We start from the raw sequence: 20,297 nt of genomic DNA, 5'->3' as shown, positions 1-20,297 counted from the left end.
CCCCCCTCCTGAGCCGTACCAGGCCGCGTGCCCTCAACATGGGGGGTGCCTTGGGGAAGGGGGGGCCGCGCGGCCCCCCCACCCCAAAGCACCTTGTCCCCATGTTGATGAGGACAAGGGCCTCTTCCCGACAACCCTGGCCGTTGGTTGTCGGGGTCTGCGGGCGGGGGGCTTATCGGAATCCGGGAGCCCCCTTTAAGAAGGGGGCCCCCGGATACCGGCCCCCCACCCTATGTGAATGAGTATGGGGTACAATGTACCCCTACCCATTCACCTGTGAAATAAAGTACAAAAAAAAACACAACACATGGAAAAAGTATTTTATTGCACAGCTCCGGGGGTCTTCCGTCTTCGGGGGTCTTCTCGCCGGACTCCTCCGCTATGTGTGTGTAGCTCTTTTACTAGCGGAGGAGTCCGGCTTTCTTCCTCCCCGCCGCCGGCCTCTTCTCCCGACTTCGGGGGTCTTGTCCCCCTCTTCGGTTCTTCTGCCGGGCCACCGCGCCTGGTCCGGTGGCCCGGTCTTCTGTCGCCGTCTTCCGTTCTTCTGTCGCCGCCTTCGGTTCTTCTGCCGGGCCACCGCACCTTCTTGTAGCTCTTTTACAGGCGGTGGCCCGGTCTTCTGTCGCCGCTGTAGTCGTCGCCGCCGCCTTCCGTTCTTGTTCTTCTTGTTCTTCTTCTTCTTCTCCTGGAGATGTTGACTCGACGAGCTCTCCGGCCGGAATGCCAGAGCCGCGCTGTGCGGTCACTTATATAGTGACAATGGGGCGGTGTCACATGGTATATGTCACATGGGTTGGTCACATGGGTTGATGTCACATGGGGACTATGACATCGTAAGGGGGCGGGGTCACCATGTGACCAACCCATGTGACATATACCATGTGACACCGCCCCATTGTCACTATATAAGTGACCGCACAGCGCGGCTCTGGCATTCCGGCCGGAGAGCTCGTCGAGTCAACATCTCCAGGAGAAGAAGAAGAAGAACAAGAAGAACAAGAACGGAAGGCGGCGGCGGCGGCGACGACTACAGCGGCGACAGAAGACCGGGCCACCGCCTGTAAAAGAGCTACAAGAAGGCGCGGTGGCCCGGCAGAAGAACCGAAGGCGGCGACAGAAGAACGGAAGACGGCGACAGAAGACCGGGCCACCGGACCAGGCGCGGTGGCCCGGCAGAAGAACCGAAGAGGGGGACAAGACCCCCGAAGTCGGGAGAAGAGGCCGGCGGCGGGGAGGAAGAAAGCCGGACTCCTCCGCTAGTAAAAGAGCTACACACACATAGCGGAGGAGTCCGGCGAGAAGACCCCCGAAGACGGAAGACCCCCGGAGCTGTGCAATAAAATACTTTTTCCATGTGTTGTGTTTTTTTTTGTACTTTATTTCACAGGTGAATGGGTAGGGGTACATTGTACCCCATACTCATTCACATAGGGTGGGGGGCCGGTATCCGGGGGCCCCCTTCTTAAAGGGGGCTCCCGGATTCCGATAAGCCCCCCGCCCGCAGACCCCGACAACCAACGGCCAGGGTTGTCGGGAAGAGGCCCTTGTCCTCATCAACATGGGGACAAGGTGCTTTGGGGTGGGGGGGCCGCGCGGCCCCCCCTTCCCCAAGGCACCCCCCATGTTGAGGGCACGCGGCCTGGTACGGCTCAGGAGGGGGGGCGCGCTCGCTCGCCCCCCTTTCCTGGCCGGCCGGGTAGCGTGCTCGGACAAGGGTCTGGTGTGGACTTGGGGGGAACCCCCACGCCGATTTTTTTCGGCGTTGGGGTTCCCCTTTAAGCCCATTCCAGGAGGCGGAGCCCGCGACGTCTCCTTCGCGGGCCCCGCCTACCTGTACACGCGCTCGAAATGGGCGGACTTTCCGAGCGGGAACAGTCCGCTCATTTCGAAAGTACAGCGGACAGGCCCACACACGGGCGGACTGTTCGCTCAAACACAGTTTCAGCGGACAGTTTTTCGGAATTTCCGAAAGACTTTGTCCGTCCAACTGTCCGCTGAAACTGTCCGCTGAAAGCCCACACACGAGCGGACTGTCCGCCCAAACACTGTTCAGCGGACAAGGTTGGGCGAACAGTCCGCCCGTGTGTACGCGGCCTTAGTAACGTTGTCGGGTATATGCAAAAAATACATAGGAAGAAATCCTACAACAATGTTGGACTTTAATGGCACTGGCATTAAACGTAACCCTTATATTAAGAAAAATAAAAAATCTTTATCTACAATTCATAATAAAAACATTTTGTGCATTTACACATAGTTTACAAATCAGGAAACATTGCTTCACACAAGAGTCGAGTAGAAGGTATTACCCCAAAGGGACCAAAGCGAAGTCACTTATATAAAGTAGCTTATACAAAGTGGATAGAAGTGTGTAGTTCCGAATTCATAGGTCAACGCATTTTAACCTACTGCGTAGCTTACTCGGGACCATAGCATGTGGAGTAACGATAGAAAAATATAAATGAATATAATATATATATATATATATATATATATATATATATATATATATATATATATATATATATATATATATATACACAGTAAATAAATATAACATATATAATGTTTAAATGTTATTAATGTTAATTTATTTTTTTGTTCCAGGAAGAAAGAAAATGATGGAATGGCTATAACCATGGATATCTTGGGAGACACATCGATATCTCCCTCCTATATGATCTTCTTGTTTTTAAATTTCTTTTTTAAATTATGCATTGGTATCCAAGGACCCTCACCACAGATCTTCCAGTTTACATACCCCACATACAATGCCACTGTTTACGAAAATTCTGCTGCCCGGACGTACCTCAACAGTCAAACGAAAATTGGAATCAAGTTAGCCAACCTATCCTGGGACATCAAGTACAGGATCATGTCTGGAGATGAAGAAGGGTTTTTTAAAGCGGAAGAAGTTGTAATCGGAGACTTTTGTTTTTTAAGGATTCGAACAAAAGGTGGAAATTCTGCCATCCTGAACAGAGAAATTCAAGATAGCTATTTATTATCAATAAAAGCATCAGTGAGGGGAGAAGACTTAGAGGCTTGGACAAAAGTTAACATTCAAGTCTTGGATATGAATGATCTCAGACCTCTGTTTTCCCCGACAACCTACTCTGTCACAATTGCCGAGAGTACACCGATAAGGACTAGCATTGCACAAGTTACTGCCACGGATGCCGATATTGGGTCCAATGGAGAATTTTATTATTATTTTAAGAACAAGGTAGATCTATTCTCTGTTCATCCCACTAGTGGGGTTGTTTCCTTAAGTGGACGCTTAAACTATGATGAGAAAAACCGATATGACCTAGAAGTGTTGGCTGTAGATCGTGGGATGAAATTATATGGCAACAATGGCGTAAGCAGCACTGCCAAACTTTTTGTTCACATTGAACGTATTAATGAACATGCTCCCACAATCACTGTGGTCACTCACATTCCTTCCATGTTGGACGTGGATCCTTCTTATGCCATAATTACCGTTGATGACATAGATGAAGGTGCAAATGGTGACATTGAGTCTGTTTCAATAGTGGCAGGAGATGCATTGCAACAGTTTTCTTTGGTTAAAGAGGGCAAATGGATGAACGAGTATAAAATCAAACAAAAAAGTCCTATTGGTTGGGACACTTTTCCATATGGTGTTAACCTAACACTTCAGGCAAAAGATAAAGGGTCTCCTCAGAGATCTTCTGAAATGAAATATGTACATATTGCTAGCCCTAAAAAGGAAAAGGTGAAAGCTGAGTTTGAACAAAATGTTTATGAAGTAACTGTCAGTGAGTTCTCGCCCCCTGGTGCTGTTGTTGCAGTAGTGAAGGTGGAACCCATGACCATATCTGTGGAATACAAAATTTCTGAGAGTGAAGATTCTGAATATTTTAAGATAAATGCAAGAACAGGTCTTATCACCACAGCCCGTCATCTAAACTTGGTTGGGAAAGATACATATGAAATCACAGTTGTACAAAAAGGCAGTGATAGTAAAGCAAAAGTCATGATCAGGCTAGAAGATGCCAATGATCACATTCCCCAGTTCCAGCAAAGTTCATATGAGGCTTTTGTCAATGAAAGTGTTCCCATTGGAACTAGCATTTTGATCGTTTCTGCTTCTGATATGGATAAAGGAGAAAATGGTTATATCACTTACAGCATAGCTAGCCTGAATTCTTTGCCTTTTGCCATTAACCAGTTTACGGGAACTATTAGCACCTCTGATGTTCTCGACTTTGAGTCTTCTCCTGAAAGTTACAGATTCGTTGTGAGAGCATCTGATTGGGGTTCCCCATATCGCCATGAGAGTGAAGTGAACATAACCATTCATATAGGGAATGTAAATGATAATAAACCATTGTTTGAAAAGGTAGCTTGTCAAGGAGTCATCTCCTTTGACTTTCCAACTGGTGGACATATCACAGCAGTCTCTGCAATCGATATAGATGAGTTAGAGCTTGTCAAGTATAAGATAATTTCTGGAAATGAGCTTGGATTTTTCTACTTGAATCCTGATTCTGGGGTTTTACAACTTAAGAAATCTTTTATTAGTTCTGGTTTAAGAAACAGTAATTTTGCTCTTAAGATCACTGCTACTGATGGGGAATACTTTGCAGACCCCATGTTTGTTAACATAACCATTGTCCATGGCAAAGTACCGTCAAAGTATTTTGATTGTAAAGAAACAAGGGTTGCCCAGAAATTAGCAGAGAAGCTTCTAAAAAAGTCTAAAGCTAATGCCAAGCTTAATTATGAAGATGGTTTGTTTGATTTCTATTCAGTAAACCGACAGCCACCCCAGTTTGACAAGTCATTTCCTTCGGATGTATCAGTGAAGGAGGACCTCTCTGTGGGAGCTTCTATCCTTAGGATTAAAGCTAGTGATCCAGATTCAGGGTTTAATGGAAAGGTACTTTACACAATTACAGATGGCAATATGGATAGCTGTTTTACTATTGACTTGGAATCGGGTCAACTGAGTGTTTTAATGCCGATGGACAGAGAAACAACTGATAAATATCTACTTAACATTACAGTATATGACCTAGGCAATCCCCAGAGGTCTTCATGGCGATTGCTAACTATCCATGTAAATGATGCAAATGATAACAATCCCATCTTCCTCCATGAAAGTTATTCAGCTAATGCCCTAGAGAGCACAAGCATAGGGACAGAATTGATTCAGGTAGAAGCTAGGGACAAAGATCTTGGGCCGAACGGTGAAGTCACTTACTCTATTTTAACAGACACAAAAAAATTTGCTATTAACAGCTCTACTGGAATAGTATATATAGCTGACCAACTGGACAGAGAGCTTATGTCCAACTACACTTTGAAAATTGAGGCGAGAGACAAAGCAGAAAATGGCCAGCAGCTTTTTTCAGTCGTTACATTAAGGGTCTACTTAGATGATGTCAATGATTGTTCTCCAGTTTTCATCCCTGTTAGCTACACTGCTAGGGTGCTTGAAGACCTTCCAGTTGGTACTGTCATCTCTTGGCTTGAGACGCAAGACCCTGACCTTGGCCTCGGTGGTCAAGTCCGTTACTCATTGGTAAATGACTACAATGGAAGATTTGAAATTGATAAAACCAGTGGTGCTATTCGCTTAAACAAAGAGTTGGACTATGAAAAGCAACAGTTCTACAATTTGACAGTAAGGGCTAAGGATAAGGGACGCCCAGTCTCTCTCTCATCTGTTTCTTTTGTGGAGGTTGAAGTGGTGGATGTTAATGAAAATCTGCATACTCCTTACTTTACGGATTTTGCTGTAACAGGATCTGTAAAGGAGAATTCACGTATTGGAACTAGTGTTTTGCAAGTTTTGGCGAGAGATGAAGATAATGGCCGTGATGGGGAAATACAGTACTCTATAAGAGATGGCAGTGGACTGGGAAGATTTAGCATTGATGAAGAAACTGGTAAGTGTATGAAAATGTTTTCAGCTTTACATTGCTTTTTAGATGGTGCATGCTAAAAGGATGAGCTAAACGCTAAGCAACCCATGCTGCCTAATGTGTATATTTGTTATAATATTAATACTACCCCCTAATGTAAGCATAAAATACAACTGTGGCTCTTATATTTTGCAAAGAGTATTTCTTTCATATTGTTTAAAAGCAGACAAAAGTGTTCTTTAAGGGGGGTTATAGAAAAATTGTAAATGTGCAATATTTGCAACCATGGGTTCCAATCTCTAAAGCAGAGCTGCTTGGGCATGGTTTTGGTAGGACAACAACTGTATTGACAGATTTAACTTCGAGCACCTCCTACGGGTGAAATTTGGTATTGTGGTGAGACCATAAAATGCATCAATTATTAATTTGCCACTATATTTCTCTAGTCCAGACCAGACCACCAATGTAATCTAAGCAGTAGCTGGACAGGAGTAATAATTACTTATAAATCCCAACTGCCAGCTTGATCCCCGCCAGCATGCTGAGGAGAAAAAGCCTTGCTCTCTGTGTGGAAACATTGGTCTCTGAAGATTTCCAACATGCCTCCTGCTGAGTCAGAGCTTGGGTTCTCCAATCAGCAGGGAGTTTTGCTGATTGCAGTGCTGTCTCAGCAGAAGTTGGTTCAAGGATAACTCTTCAGCCTGTAACAACCCAAAAAATCCCAAACTCAACACCAATAGAGTTGATTTACTAAAGGCAAAAGGCTGTTCTCTTTGCAAGACGAGTTACACTTTTCAAGGAAATTTGCCCCAGAGCTCAGTGTTTGTAATGAAATTTTGCAAGGAATTCCCAATCACGTTCAGAGGAAATTACGCAAACAGCATTTTTGCTTGGAAATACTTGGATGATGGAAGTCAGAAGAGCTTTGTCCAACTCCTCAAGCCTTCTTGAAAATCCCCTTGCAAAGTGAATAGACTGTTTGTCTTTAGTAAACCGACCTTACCATGTCCAAATTGTAACATTAGGAAACTGCTGATCAATGGCTACTCCTATGTGATATCCCTTTTAAACAATACAGTTGCTATAGCGGATATTATTTTGTCTATACTGGAGTTTAAAAGCATACGTCCATCTAAAAGTTTATACAGCTTGTGAAAATTGCTTTGTATTGCTTCTAAAGTCTTTTTCTGCTTACACATGGATTGTTTCTTGATTGAAGTTAAGTTGCCCCTTAGCTAAAGGTGCAAGTTCTAACTTTTTTTGAGGGACAGTTACTGCAAACTGTTACAAGAGTTGACTTACTTCAAAGCATGATAAATCAATAGCTTGGCCTGAGATATTTTTGATATTTTGTAGCTTTTCCCAATGTAGGTAGGAAAATAATTGTGTGTGAATAGAAGGGAGGGATTGGAGGGTAAAGAGAAGAAAGGTCTTCCAACATTAACTTCAAAGTTAACTCTTGAAATAAGTTTTGCTGCTGTGCTGACTTTTTTCTGTTCCCTCAACAAAAGAAACAGCAAAGCATTAATAAATAATGTGTTTTTTTTTTTTTTAATAAATTTAATAATCTAGAATTAACCTTTAAATGTTTCATTTCGGCCAGGCCAAAAAGTTTGGCTGAGTCAGCTTGGCAGTTTGGATGGCTGCCCACTGAGATATGTGTGAAAGCCATTTGGCAATATGATCTGTGATACTCTTAAGTCATTAGTGGATTGCTATTTGCCCGGTGGCAGCTAAAACACCTCTGAATAATTAATCTTCTGTCTCGTTACCGAGAGAGAGTCACAGATTGAATTACTTTACACTGACAGGGCTGTTTATTTACCGTTTGTTTAGCTCATGTGCTCATTATGAAGTGGCCATCGATTTTAGGTTAAAGGTTTGCCGCAAATCCAGATGTGTCACAGGTTATTAGCCGAGGCAGTTAATGAAGGCTGGCGGTGCCTATGCATTATATCTTGTTTATGGTTTTCTTAAAGATCTCCAGTAAGTACTAATGTGTGTTTTATGATGGCTCCATTGCACAACACTTTATAAAAGAATAAATTGCAACCCCATTTTGAAACAGGAAATATATTTTCGTTACCCCCATACCTTCCAAGAGGACCTAAACTGCCCTCTGCTTTTTTAGACACAGCCTCCAAAGTTTAAAAGGGACTAGTCACCAGTTTTACATGTAGACAGCTGCTCTTTTCCCCATTAGGCCCCTTTCACACACACGGCAGACTCAATCTGGATTATCAATGGATCTCTGCTGATCCCCCGCTGATCAGAGCAGAGTGGGCTGATGAAAGGTCTGTGTCTGCTCAGTTTTTGCAGAGTGGACCGAGCATGCTCTACTCAGTGGGTGGCTGTCCGATCCAATCCATCTAGATGGAGAAGGAAGATCAAGTTGGAGGTAGGCAGGTGTAAACGGACCCAAGTCCATTTACACCTGCAAGTCCATTGGGGTGAATGGAGGGTCCAATCAGTTTGCCTGATAAACTGACAGACAGACAGACCTGATCGGACCCTTTGTTTGAAAGGGGTCTCACTGACTTACTAGATCTTGTTCTGCACTATGTCTCTGTGTAGAGGCAGCCATCTTGGTAGAAGCAGGACTTTTCTTTTTCATATCAGTGCCACCTCCCCATGACTGTGATCAGATGACTGATGAAGCAATATTCAAAAACTAGCAGAGAAGGTGGAGGCAGCTCAGATGGACAGGACATATGAGGCACAAGTAGGCGGATGCTTGAACATCAGATGAATAGAAACAACTTTCTCTCCAGGAAGGAGAACAGTGAACAGCACAGTAGCAACATCACCAAATCTCACTCCAAATCCGGTGAAACGAGCAGTCAAAAGCATCAGCGACTTCCTTTATTCTCATACAGCAGATATAAAGCTAGAAGGCTCAAGAAACAAAAGTGCCTAGACACAGGAATTTCACTTTTTTTATAAGAATTAAGAAGAAATATACATTTTCAAAAACTGGTAAGGCACAGTTAGCAAATCTTAAATTTTTGAGTTGACGTCTTTTGTTAAACTATCAAGTATTTGAGTATACATTTGTTTTAGTTTAGTTTTTTTGTCTTTTATGTGTGGTTGCTTCTTCCCCATGAAACATAGATGTATGGTTGTTCTTTCTTCTCAGTGGTAGGCACAGTCTTATTGTTTTATTTGCATATTAGCTTTTGTCCCGTTGCAAAGAAAGTAAATAGGATTTCTCATTAAAACCATGCAAAGCACAATACTCAAAGCAACTCATCTATTCTGATTTTAATAAGGTGGATTCTAGTTGTGAAGTCTATACATTGTTCTTTGCAAAGTTTTATTGTAGTGATCATTTTGTAAGCAAAAGAATACTTCTGAAATACACCTGTAACTGTTAAAACTGAACTCTGGGAATAAAAAAAAATATATAAAAAAAAAATATATATATATATAATATCATTGCTGTTCCACCACCCACCGATATTGCAAGGGATAAATGCTGTCACTAGGGGTAGAGGAATCATATGTAATGCTTATATTATTCCTCACTTTCCTGTTAGCCAGCAGTCACCTCTTCTCTCTGTTGCCCAGGGCTGTGGGTGGTCTCTCACCATCTGAACATACAATGTAGAACTGTTGGTCCTGTATTGTATGTGATGATGTCAGAGTGTGGCTACTGTTGGAGCAATAAAGAGAAGCAGCTTCGAAAGACTAGCCACACAGCATAGAGGAATCCTGTCTATGCAAGGAATAATATAAGTATGACAGCTTTTTCTTCTACCCCTAACAAGTGTTTAACTCTTGCAGTGCAGGATGAGGGAACCTGCAAGAGTATTTTTTTTTCTGTATGGACTGGGGGATTAATTGCTTTTATGTCCAGTACATCTGTGATGTAGAATCAGCTTAAAGCCCAACTTCTCCCAAAACGATTCTGTTTTGGCTACACTGGAGTGGAATTAGAACCTCTATTGGCTACTCTCATGTGGCTTCCTTTTGGGGAGGTCTACTCCTAAGAAAATTATGGGGAATCTCCTAAATGGGGACCCAGAAAAAACACATCTCTAATGGAGTTGGGAGGGTTTAGAACTTCTGACATTTTTTTTTTTTTTATGTCTATACCTTGCTGTTCTAGTGACAGCCACAGTTCTCGTCCTGTTGTCAGATGGACAGTTACATAAAATGTCGTCACAGAAATAACAGTTTGTCTAGATGTTAAATTGTAAGCTCTAACGAGCAGGGCCCTCAAGTCCCTCCTGTATTGATTTGTATTGTAACTGTACTGTCTGCCCCCATGTTGTAAAGCGCCGCGCAAACTGTTGGCGCTATATAAATCATGTATTATAATAATAATAATAATAATAATAATGTTAACTCTTCCCCACTCTATTCAGAACAAAAAAAAAAGGGAGTTAATAGCACCAATAGAACTGTACACAGTTCTTAAGCAATACACATGACTGGATGTGGTGTAGAATCCTACCACCAATCATTTAACTTCAGTATTTGAGCTTATGGCTGTTATTTTTTTCCTCTGGGTTATGAAATTATTAAAATCCAGGAAGCAAATGAATCTGGAAGCCTTCAGAAGATGAAAGTGTTAATCCTCCTTGGAAAGGTCTTGAAGTAATAAATTTTTGCAGGCCTAGGGAGTTGAGCATAACTTGAATTCTGGCTCAGCTGTGTTGGGATTAATTGCTACAGATAAGGTCTATGCACTGTTCAACTTCAAGGTAAAACCTGCACTTTCTCTTTCATGGTGGCTTTTAAATGCTGTACAGTCAGGTGAAGTGAACCGTGGTCTCCGAAAAAACAATGGAAAGATTTATCAATCATGCCTCACAAGAAGGAATTGGAAAACAGTGGGATAGGTTATGAGGCAGATAAACTTAACTCATAAATTACTCCTTTAGTTGCAGAAAGTAGCACTGCACAGTTATAAAATGTACCGCCAACCAGGAATGGGCCTATGGGTAAGCAGAAGAGGTGGCCACCTTGGATGCATCAAAGTTGGGGGGGGGGGCACAGCTCATACTAAGGATCATCATACATGTTAAAATATGACTGTACAAATATGTACAATCAACCTAAGATTTACTGGAACAATGTAATATGGGCCCAAGCTCAACTTTCCATTCAATCTATGTCCAGTCAGACAGGACTTTGCACTACAGAGTTACTGAGTTAATCAAGTTAAAAAAAAGACACATCTACAACCGATAGAAAAAGTAAGCTAGAGAGCAGGAGGTCTTGGGAGGAACTAAGAGAACGATTAGATTGACATTTTTTGAGACTGGGTTAGTGATGTTGCTAGGGGCTGATATGTGGATGGCTTTGTAAGTTGTTGGTATTTTGAATTTAATTTGTTGGGTGAGTGGAATCCAGTGGAGGGATTGACAGAGAGGAGTAGCAAACACTAAGAGGTTGGTAAGGTGAATGAGTCTGGCACCAGCATTCATAATGGACTGAAAGCAAGATATCCTATGTAAAGATTAGCCAATGAGAAGGGAGTTGCAGTAGTTGATGCGAGAGATAACCAGTGAGTGAACTAGGAGCTTTGCGGTGCCATTGGTTAGTAGGGGGCATATCTTGGAGATGTTGTGGAGGTTGTAGTATGTAACAATCTTGTGCGTTGCGCACAGTTGCAAAAGGGACCCATTCACTTAAATGGGTCCTAATAAGGTAGGAACGCCCTCCAAAAGCAAATGGGGGGGGGGGTATAATTCCTGATGCGGCTGTAGCATCAGTGCACCCCAGGCTGCTGCCACTGGAGCTAAAGGGGAACTGTTGGAGAGCAATAAAACCGAGGCTCAACGGCAGGGTTTTACCGCCCTTCAACTTCTAGTGTGAATGAGCCCTTAAATGTTAATGTGACTTCAAAAGTTGTTTTCCCATACCTTTTAAAAATGCAGCTTTTAATTAGAATACTTTTTTGATCCTTCCATAAAGGTCCTTGTTCATACACTTCCTGTAATGGGATAGGAATGCTTGTGCTCCTGTGTTGTCACAAATGCACCCCAAAGACTACAAGCAGCCATGTTGACTTACACTGCTCTAACCTGGGCTACAGTTATCACTATCAGAAAGTCAGTCCAGAACAATGATGAGCAGCTTACACTCGATAGAGAGTGCATCTAGACACAAAATCGCTAAAAAAAGGATGGAGGAGAAAAGCACCAAAAATGCAAACGATGCAATACAGAAGTGAAAGATAGTATTTTACAGCAAAAATGTACATTTTGATGCACAGTGCTTTAGCAAACTAAATATCACCCCGTTAGAATTTTGATCTATCGTAATAACCGTAATTATTATAATATATTATTATAATTATTATTATTATAATACAGGTTTTATATAGCGCCAACAGTTTGCGCAGCGCTTTACAACATGAATTTATAATAAATGTAATAAGGATTCAGAATGTCGTGATCCAGAAAGGTTTTCACTTTGAAATTTAATTTATTTTTGTAGCACTGAGATTATATGAAACAGTCTTACTAATGCAACAGACTCTTAAACTATAGTAGACCGTGGTGGCCCTAGCGGTTCTTGAGCAGGGTCAGTATAAAGACTGCCTTTTGTTCATAGTTACAACCTATTCACAGCTGCTCCTTTGTCTTTTGTGTGCTGTAATATATTGAAAGCAATTCCTTGCTTTGATTCTTTCCACCCTCTCTCTTTTTTTCGAGCCATTATTGCTTTCAACACTTTCTTATAATAATCAGTACTGTATCAAGTGAGATCCCCAGTAATGGATGTGAACATGCTAAGAAAAAGCCCAAACTCTACACAGATGTTCCATACCTCAACAGCTCCGTTCAATCCATTCCAAAGACCCGGTCTATGAATGCAAATCCAGTAATGCATATTTTTTGGTGGTGTGAAAGTTCCCCGTCTAGGCAATCCTGTTTAAAGGGTTCTGTGAGATCTTCTGTACAGAAATTGTATCCTCTTAGAGTAGATCATGTGCCGTAATGTAGCTCTTAAAGTGTTGACATTTCAATTGCTATTGAAGTGTCCAAGACTTTGGCTGTTTCTTGGTATTATTCTATGGATTTTTTTCTTTTTTTTTTTCTTTTCAGCACATGAAATTGAAATAAGGTTGAAAATGTGTAGCAAACCAAAAACAAATGTGGGGAAAAATAATGCCTTGAGTCAGGAACGGTAATAAAATGCTGGAGAGATGGTTGTAGACATGAAAAAAATGCCCTCAGGGGAATTTGTGATGACGAAATGCGTCAGTTCTGGACCTTATGATGACCAGAAGTGATGTTTGCGTTCCACGGCCAGGAAGAGACAACCAGAAGTAAGCGGTGGACACTGTCTTCCTTAGTTTTGTGAGTCTTGTGGGTCCTGTGCCGTGTAGGATGCTTTTTTTAATGATGATCATTTTAAGTGCTGATTATTTTAAGTACTGATTGACTGACGGATTTTATGGAACATGTCATATTGAGTTTAAAATAGACAAAGAGAAAAATGGAATTACGGTATGTGAGCCCCTTTTTTCTGTCCAAGTACCTGTGGGAGATCCAGCACAAGCTCTGACACCCTCCATGATGTGGAAGACAGCCGTGGTTAACATATTAAAGTGTTATATGTTCATAGTCTGGTGAGTGAGAACCCCTAAGGGGAGTGAGATGTGTTCATAGTCTGGTGAGTGAGAACCCCTAAGGGGAGTGAGATGTGTGGCTTGAGGATTCTGGTGTGAGGCACACAACTTTTATACCACATTAGGACCACCATCTGTGTCTTCCTGGACTTTTATCACCATCTGTCATTCTTCAGTTTTCTCATGTGCCATTACCATATCAAAGCTGATCATAATAAGCAATGACAGTGGCACCGCTTTAGTAATCAGAGGTACCGTTGGAGTACCTGTAGACATTTTACTATAGGGATTATTGTTTTGCATTTTGCACTTTAAGCGGCAGCTGACACTATGAATCACTGTGATTACTGAATTGTCTATATTTATAAGATCTGATATTTCCATAGTACCGAGATAGTGGAAGAAGGCCTAGGTTTTCACTGTATTGTGACATGAAAAAGAACCGATGGGGAAGTAGACAAAAAGAGGCAACGTTGAGTATTGTTTAAAGAGATGTAATATAAAAAAAAAAAAATCTCTAACCTCACACATTCCATCTTTAGTGAGGAATAAAAAATTGCTGCAAAGCTGAAAGCAATTTGAAGAGCAGCTAATTTATATGGATATTTTATTCTACTTAACCAGAACATGCAGAAAACTTGGGTCAATTGAAAGGACTGTGGACATCCTGAGGGCATAACAAGAGTAAATAGGTCCATATGTCCTCACAAGTTCTGCATTTTGCTTATAGAACAAGTGAAACCTTTGTGCGGATTTAAAATACCATTATATCATGATAGATTATATTGATATATGCATTTTTTTTAGTGTCTTTGATTTTAATGCCTGAAGGTATATGCAGGTGCCCAGACTTGTGCCGTTTGTGGCTCTTACAAGTGCCCAAGACCTGGTGACCTAGAATTCTTTTGTAAAATGGCAGCTCTAGGGGAAAAAAAGAAAAATATTTATTTAAGCAGTACAACGAGGCTTTATGTCTCATTGGACAATCTTGGTAAAACCGCTTAGATTTACCAACTCTATATGATGTGGGGGCCTACCTGATCCATACAATGTGTATTTGGTAAGGCTTGCCATACACTACATGGTTAACATTGATAAAGGATTTTGTATAACTGAAATGCATCAGTACAGCAAGAAATTATTCTAAGTCCATCTATTTGAGGAATGCCACTCCTGGACATTCCTTTTTAGTTGTCCAATCCTACGCTCCTCCAAGCTCCCATTAAGCCAGCCAGAAAAGGGTAGAGTACTATATTCAACTTTGGGTCAGTGACAATACTGCTTTATGGATATGTTATGGGCTTGATTTAAGTAAGAGAAAGGGCAACACTACATTTTATTTTATTATATTCTTTGCTATTGTATGTGCTTTGGTTTTGTTTTAGTTGGTTTGCTCACTCTTGGATATTCAGAGATGGCAGCGATTCACAGTGGAGGGTAAAACATTTCTTTTGAGATAACAATTTTATTTAAATAAATAAAAGCTGACCATTGTAATCAGCCCTGTTGGTGTTACATGGTTTGTCTCAACCCACTAACTACTACCTTTGCTGGACAGTTGGTCTATTAAAGAAAGTTGAAAAGTAATATGCCCCGTACACGCAATCGGATTTTCCGACAAATAAAGTTGTATGTGAGCTTGTTGGCGGAAAGTCCAACCGTGTATTGGCTAGCAGGTTCTCAACTTTTCTCACCAAGAAATGTTTGATGTCAGACTTTCCAATCATGTCTACACGAGTCCATCCGACAAAAGTCCACGCATGCTCAGAATCGTTCGTAATATAGATATCATGTACGTCTTGTGCATTACTAAGTTCATAACACAAATGTTGGATGCGAGCTTGTTGGCTGAAAGTCCGACCGTGTGTACGCTCCATCGAACATTTGCTGTCGGACTTTCCGCCAACAAATGTTGGCTAGCAGGTTCTCAAATTTTCTGCCAACAAATCTATGTTGTCGGAATTTCCGATTGTGTGCACACAAGTCCGTCGCACAAAAGTTCATGCATTCTCAGAATCAAGCAGAGCCGCATTGGCTATTGAACTTCCTTTTTCTCGGCTCGTCGTACGTCTTGTACGTCACCGCGTTCCCACGTTGATAATTGTTGGCCAACATTTGTGTGACCGTGTGTATGCAAGACAAGTTGGAGCCAACATCCTTCGAACAAAAATCCACGGTTTTGTTGTCGGAAAGTCTGATCATGCGTACGGGCAATAGACTTATTGGCTAGATCACTAGGTGAAAATAAAGATAAAAAAAGCCTAAAATAATAACTGATGAAGCCACCACATTTAATGATTGATAAGCTGCAGTATACTGTATTACATTTTTGGTTTTGGTTTTAATATCGCTTTAAGCCTAAATGTAGCAAATGCTAAATATCAGATTTTATTGTGTGAGACCAGCTTAACAACTGTCTATAAACATGGGGAAAAGAAAGTAAAATTATTTACCATAGCAACCAATGAAAGTTGAGTTACATATTCTCACCTACTAGAAAAAAATGACTTGCTAATTTTGGCAGAAATCCGGTTGCTTTTAGTATTATCGCCACATTTAAAGATTTTTCATGACCTTTTGACCATTAGCATTGTCATGACTGCAATATTTTATTACAGCGTGCAATTTGCTGAAATAAAAAAAAAAAATTCTCAGTTTTGTCACCTCTATCTAGAATTATTTTACTGCTAAAAATTAGAGTTAATGAGGCAGAAAGACTAATCAGTGGGAGACATTAATCACAATTTTAGCAAGCAACAGAAAGTAAAGTTCCCTAAGGGGTATGTTTTGGTAAGAGGCAACTTAAAAGGACATTCATTTTTCTAAAGTCATTTTGAAAAAAAAAAATTCTTGTTGCGGCCTTAGTCATTACTGAATGGTGGGATCTTAAGTTGACAGACTAGCAAATGATGGCAATATACAATTGAAAACTTATCAGGAGATATAAAAAAACATTTTATCAGAAGATATGAAAACATCTTATCAGGAGATATGGAAACATCTTATCAGAAGATATGGAAACATCTTATCAGACTGTTCAACTTTTCAATTGAAATCTGTTGGTTGTTGGCATCTGGAATGATTGTTTATGACAGAACCTCTCCTTCATGCTCAAAGGAAATCCACAAAGGAAACAATTGTTTTAGATGAAATGACCCCTTTCGCGGATGTCCCATCAGCCTATTTTTGATGTGTGATTAGATGGATCAAAAGCAGACTTCAATGTATCCTTGTGTAAATGGATACATATCCATTTACATCCAGGTCCATTTAGGTTCGGCAGGCCAAACCCTATATGTTTGCATCCAGGTTTTGAATTTGCAGAACTGAATAGAAAGAATTGTATATATATATATATATATATATATATATATATATATATATATATATATATATATATATATATATATATATATATTGATAAGGTATTCTGTGATGGACTCCAGATACCCTGACTAGGTATCTCCTCCAAGAAGCTGCTTCCCAAGCTCTGGAACATGAGACGAGTGACTATACCTGTAACTACCCCAAAGAACTAGTCAACACCAGTTTTTGCAGTAAACAAGAACTACTGTATTAGAAAAAAACACTGAATTTATACAGAAAACCATCAGATCACTAATCACATTATTACATACAATGCCCACCTCAGATAGTCAGACGCCCACACAAGAATACATTAAACATAGGAAGCCACATGTTACAACAATAGTTCTTTTGAAGTGATCCCGAGAGAGCACGGCAAATCCAGGATACCATTTGATAGCCGCAGGCCCCAACATGATATTATACGAAAAGCATCATGTTCCGTGGACAGGGCCAGAGTGACAGCAGATTAAAAGTACTCGGGCACTGTTCGTGGGCTAACCGGGCAATGATTTCATAGCTGTTGTTACCATACCCCGTTGAGACATAACTCTGAGGTTCCCAAGCAAGCTCCCTCTCATTAAACACCCTAGCCCGTATCTCACCAAAAAGAGAACATAGTCCCAAAAGAGTGACGTGGCAGGACAATGGACCTTCTAAGCAACCCCTAGAAAAGTTAGCAGGTATTCCTACTGGTCCTAACCACTATACTGTTCCATGCGAATGTGGCTAGGACCTAGTGAAGTGGTGATGGAGTGCCTAGGCTAGATGGAAGTCAGGATGGGCATAAAAGTCAACTAGTGATCAGCTCCTTCGGGATAACTTGAAAACACAGTAAAACAGAGATCTCCGGGCAATAGTTCTCCTGCAACCCCATGTCCATGATACCTTCCATCGAAAGATGGAAGAACAATTTAATTTTGATCCAACTCAGCAGCAGATTCATCTGTGGCACCCATCTCCATTATACTTCCATTCATTTTTTTCTCCATCTTTTGATGTAAGGCCTGATGTAAAGAGATGTGTATCCTTATATACTGTATATCCATGACTTTCCAATCAGGTCAGCAAATTTGAACCTGGACAGGTTATTCAATTTTGTCTGCTAAACCTCAATAGACCTGGATGTAAATGGATAAAAGATTCATAGCAGTCCCCTTTTGATCTGTCTAATTACATGTCAAAAATGGACTGAATGAACAGAATGCCCATGTGAAAGGGGTTTTAAGCCGGCCATCGATGGGGACAGGAGGACATTTGATCCATCTATGGGCAGCCTAATTGTACCCAAGTTGATCCATCCATCGACTTGAGCACAACCGGCATTTCAGATTTCTAGTATGTGATTCTTGTCAGTATGATAAGTGCTAGCAATAATCATTGTGTTCTCCAAGCAGGGACGGAAGGGATTCCCCTATCAACACTGACTGTGTTGATGGGGGAATCAAGCGATTTTCTTTCCTCCAATCACCAATCACATAATCTATGGCCCTGCCATAGACTAAGGCCGCGTACACACGGGCGGATTGTCTGTCCAACTTAGTCCGCTGAACCGTGTTTCAGCGGACAATCCGCTCGTGTGTGGGCTTCAGCTGACTTTTTCAGCGGACTGTCTGACAAACAAAGTCTTACGGAATTTCCGTAATTTTGTCCGTTCAAACTTGGTTTTGCCCGTCCAAACTTGGTTTCAGCGGACAGTCCGCTCGTGTGTAGGCAAGTTGGACGGACTAAGTATGGCGCATGCTCAGAAAGGATTTACACGGCCGAAGGTTGCATTGCAGTGTATAGGACATCGTTTTTCTAGTCCCGTCGTACGTGCTGTACACGTCATCATGCACGCTTTCAGCGGACTGTCTGCTCATCGTGTGTGGTCAAGTCCGTTCATTCAAATTTTGAACGGACTGTCTGTCGGATTGTCTGACGAACTTAGTTGGGCAGACAATCCGCCCGTGTGTACGCGGCCTAAGAAAGCTCATCTAAATCTAACCATTGAGAAGAGTTTTTTTTTTTATAAACATCAATTTCAAATTGGTTGGCCTGATAAGATGTTTTCATATATATGAATCTTCCGTTCATGTGGATAACAGCCCATGGTGGGTAGTTTTATATCAATATGTGCATACTTCCTTGTTTTTACATTTGGAGAATACTTATCGGCAAATTGTTGTATATGTGAAGCTTTATGGGAGGGCAGGAAATTACATTTCTAGAGATATGTTCTACACACACGGAACATAGGCAAACACCAGGTGCTAATGGTTTAGGTGTACGTCTAGTCAAAACTTTTGTTTTTGTTTGAAATAGTAGGGAAGGATTAGAATCCTTTTCAGGTTTTTACTGCTACCCAGGGCTTCCATAAAGAGATGTTCCCTCACGTCCTGTCACAGTGATAGTTCACCAGGCAGGAAGTGAGATACATTTTGTAACAAGAACATACAAAGTTTGGTGCGGCCATGTGCACTGCTCTATGCACAGTACAAATTTCATAGTCCCTACTTGATATTGGGAGTGAGCAAGAGAGTGTGCCTATGTACCTACATACAGTGGGAGCATGGGGAAAACACCAGTGGCGGCCTATCCATTAGGGGTGCCCAGGCGCCGCCCCCTCTCTTTTTCCCACCCCCTATATGCAGTGGATAGATTCATGCATAGCATGAATCTATCCGCGGCTGCCCCCTATTCATGTGACCAGCACCTTTCAGGGCACTGAGAGCATGAATTACAGCGGCCAGGGTTTCTTTTTTTTAAACACCTGATTAGAGCCAGAGGCTCTACTAGGCTTCAAAATAGGGTGGGCTCGGGTCACAGTGACTGGAGCCCACCCAGGTGTGTTGCAACAGCAAATGAATATGACATATACATATGACCTGTTCAACAAGGTCATCTGAGCACCAGAGTCAAGGATGGCTCTTGTGTAAATTCCTTCCAACAAAACAGGCACTACAGACAAAAGGCTTACTAACTCACCGTATTCACTGTTGCAACATTGATCCCCCTCCCGGCCAATCGGGAAGCCGATATGAAACCCGTTTCCCAATTGGCCAAAATGTTAGGCGATCCTATTGGACACCTAGTGCTGGGAGGAGCAGAGATGAGATGCATCGGAGAGAACACTGGAGCAGCTTTCCCCGAGCCTGTCGCGCTTAAGGACAGGGCTGGAAGATGACTGCATCAGCTCCAGCCGCTGCTCTCATCGTCTACATCAAGGTTAAGGACAGCAGGTGGTGGTGGGGGTTTGCTAGGGGTGCTAGTGCTGTGCTGTGCCATGGTATGGGGGCGTAGGAGCAGTTGTGCTAGTGCCGCTCCACTGGCGGCCTGGAACAAACATAGCCACCCTCTAACAGGAAGTGGAAGAATCACAGCAAAAAAGGAAGCAGGCCTTGAGCAATAGGAGGGACTTATTTGAGTTAAAGTGGTGTTCCGGCCGCAATTTTTTTTTAAAAGTCAGCAGC

The 20,297-nt window shown here is 41.8% G+C and overlaps 1 protein-coding gene across 6 annotated transcripts in view; it reads left to right on the top strand.

Moving 5' to 3' along the window:
• The window catches only part of FAT3 (FAT atypical cadherin 3), a 994,495-nt gene that overhangs the window by 397,093 nt on the left and 577,105 nt on the right, over window positions 1-20,297 (top strand). For all 6 annotated transcript variants that reach the window (XM_077484996.1, XM_077484994.1, XM_077484992.1 and 3 more), the window contains one exon: window positions 2,608-5,918. In XM_077484996.1, coding sequence (XP_077341122.1) covers window positions 2,627-5,918 — 3,292 coding nt within the window. In that variant the 5' untranslated portion in view covers window positions 2,608-2,626. The remainder of the gene's footprint in view (window positions 1-2,607; window positions 5,919-20,297) is intronic.

The sequence above is a fragment of the Lithobates pipiens genome, unplaced genomic scaffold (genome assembly GCF_037356315.1).
Source record: "Lithobates pipiens isolate NorthernLeopardFrog02 unplaced genomic scaffold, aLitPip1_a1.2 Scaffold_17, whole genome shotgun sequence".
Taxonomy (NCBI): domain Eukaryota; kingdom Metazoa; phylum Chordata; class Amphibia; order Anura; family Ranidae; genus Lithobates; species Lithobates pipiens.
This window is presented reverse-complemented; position numbering and strand designations above follow the sequence as displayed.